Here is a 2,803-nt window from a genome sequence, read left to right on the forward strand (position 1 = left end):
TGCTGAATAAACCCTGACCCTGTACGGTTACACAGTGAGTGACCCTTACCCTGCTGAATAAACAGCGACACCTTACAATGATGATGCTTTTGATTATCACCTAAGTGTTGTGGAGTTGAATGTTAGTCTGTGTGACCCCTTTTTTGTGAGTACTGTGTGTGTTTCCCACTTTTGCAATTTTAAAAACTGTCTCTCAAGAGTTAATGATTTTTCTGGGAAAGTATGAATCATTTTCAAAGTGTTGAATGATGACTTTTTTTTCTTAAAACCCGTCTCGAGCCCTCAAAAATGCCTCCCTCACTAGCATGTGGCGAAACCTTATTACATTTTCCACTCGCCTTGGTGGGGGGAGGCGCGGGAAAGCAAGTTGAGTGGAGATAGGACTGAGTCAGTGTCTACAGGAACCACTCTGATACAAGCAACGTGTAGGACATATCGTGAAACTGAGTAAAAGTGGAAAGGAATCCTGGTGAGGGAGATGGGGGGGGGGGGCGGGGGGAAGGAGTGGAGTTGTCCATTCTACCACTCCATGAAACCACCTAACTCCACCTCCCCTCGCTCCACATCCCTTAATACTTCCAGTTCAACTACCTGCCACTCGTGTAAACAAATAAGGTGGACTTGCATTTACGTAGCACCTGCAACTGCCACCACCAGATACTTCAAAGTGCCAGAGGAGCACTTTTTGAAGTATTGTGACGTGAAAAACACTCGCCACATGCACAGCAAAATCCCAGAAACAGCACAGGAGGTACGCTATTTGGCCCGGCCAGATTTCTCTGCGATTTGCCCACGTCAGAGCTCTGCAGCATTGCTCCCTGTTGTTTAAGGCAGTAAGGGGCCGAAAGGGTTAACTGAGATCACAAGATAAACCCTGCCCATCAGGGTACAATGAACTGATAGGAGGCTTGTGTGGCAGTGTCCCTACCTTTGAGCCAGGGGATCTGGGTTCAAATGTCTCTGAACAGATTGTTTCGGGAAAAGAAATAAAGGCACCCGTGCTCAATAGTGAGTTTAAGTCGATTCAAATTGTTCTGGGGTCTCTACCATAATATGTACCGGAGGGTATTGGCTTTATTGCCTGATTGCTAATCCAGAGACCCAGGTAATGTGCTGGGGTCCTGGGCTTGAATCCAACCACAGCAGATGATGGAATTTAAATTCCCTTTTAAAAAAAAACTGGAATTAAGAATCTAATGATGAATGTGAATCATTGTCAGGAAAACCCATCAGGTTCCCTAATGTCCTTTAGGGAAGGACACTGTATCCTTATCTGGTCTGGCCTACATGTGACTCCAGATCCACTGCAACCTCTGGGCAATTAGGGACGGGCAATATATAGAGCCATAGAGATGTACGGCACGGAAACAGACCCTTCGGTCCAACCCGTCCATGCCGACCAGATATCCCAACCCAATCTAGTCCCACCTGCCAGCACCCGGCCTATATCCCTCCAAACCCTTCCTATTCATATACCCATCCAAATACCTTTTAAATGTTGCAATTGTACCAGCCTCCACCACTCCCTCTGGCAGCTCATTCCATACCTGGGAATGCACTGATCCCCTGAATAAATGAGTGCAGTGAGAGTGATGGGCAACTTACTCTTGAGTCTTGAGTCTCCAGGAGATGGTTATTGAATATCATGCAATTAGCTCGCGAGAGGTGATGTTCTAATGGTATGATTGTTGGACCATTAATCCAGAGACTCAGATAACACTCTGAGGTACCTGCGCTCAAATCCCACCATGGCAGATGGTGTGGAATTTAAATTTAATTCTAAAAATAACTGGAATTAAGAATCTAATGATGACCGTGAGTCGATTGTCAGGAAAACCCATCTGATTCACTAATGCCCTGTAGGGAAGGAAACTGCCATCCTTATCTGGTCTGGCCTACACGTGACTCCACACCCACAGCAATGGGGTTGACTCTTAACTGCCCTCTGGGGCAATTAGTGATGAGCATTAAATGCCAGCGACGCCCGCATTCCGTGAATGAATACTGAAAGAAAAATCCCAACTGCACGTAACAAATTAATTCCAAAATTCACAATCAATGGCTCCCCAATCCCAATTTCCTTCATTGTGAGATTCCAAGCACAAAGCCTACTCCCGGACCTCCCCTCACCCTGAGACTGTTTCCCCACCTTCTCACCTGACACAGCAGCTCCTGGATGTACTTGCCACAGACTGAGACCCCCGAGGGGTGGAGGTAGCTGACAACGTGCTGGTATCTTCGGGCCAGGCTGGAGTCAGCCCTCGCGTCACAACAACCGAAACTGGAGTAGGCCGTGCAGAATGCCAGGGGCTTGGTGGGTTTGAATGGCGGCTTGTAATCCAGGCACTGAGGGTGTGAAACTACCATCACCAACTGGACAGAAATACCCAGGAGCAGCAGACTGACCTTAAAGCAGCAATTCATTCCACCGACCAAGGTCATTGTGAACAGGAGGATCGAGACTTAACCCCGTGTGGAGGCTGAAGACCTCTCCTCGATTACTTACTGGTGTTTCTGTTTTCCCTCTCTTTCCTTCTATTTTTCTGTCTTTGTTCCTGCCCCTCTCTTATCCTTTTCTCTAACCCTGTGTGGATCTTTCTTCCTCTCTCTTTGTTCCACTGTTTTCCCTCTTTCTTTCTCTCTGTATCCTTGATCTTTTACTGCCTCTATTCTCCTCCTATATCTTTCTCATGTTTCTCTTTCTCTCTCCTCTCTTTTTCGCCCCTCTCACTTCTGTCTCTCTTTGTGTCCCCCTTCTCTCGTTCTCTGCTCCTGCATCTCTTCCCTGTCTCTCTCTCTCTCT

At 47.1% G+C, this 2,803-nt stretch overlaps 1 protein-coding gene across 1 annotated transcript in view; it reads right to left on the reverse strand.

Moving 5' to 3' along the window:
• Nucleotides 1-2,740, reverse strand: part of si:ch211-136a13.1 (HHIP-like protein 1) — a 32,675-nt gene extending 29,935 nt beyond the window's left edge. The window contains exon 1 of the mRNA XM_043680669.1: nucleotides 2,158-2,740. Within this exon, the coding sequence (XP_043536604.1) occupies nucleotides 2,158-2,442 (285 nt within the window). The 5' untranslated portion in view covers nucleotides 2,443-2,740. The remainder of the gene's footprint in view (nucleotides 1-2,157) is intronic.
• Nucleotides 2,741-2,803: the final 63 nt, after the last annotated feature.

Source organism: Chiloscyllium plagiosum, chromosome 41, assembly GCF_004010195.1.
Source record: "Chiloscyllium plagiosum isolate BGI_BamShark_2017 chromosome 41, ASM401019v2, whole genome shotgun sequence".
Lineage (NCBI taxonomy): Eukaryota > Metazoa > Chordata > Chondrichthyes > Orectolobiformes > Hemiscylliidae > Chiloscyllium > Chiloscyllium plagiosum.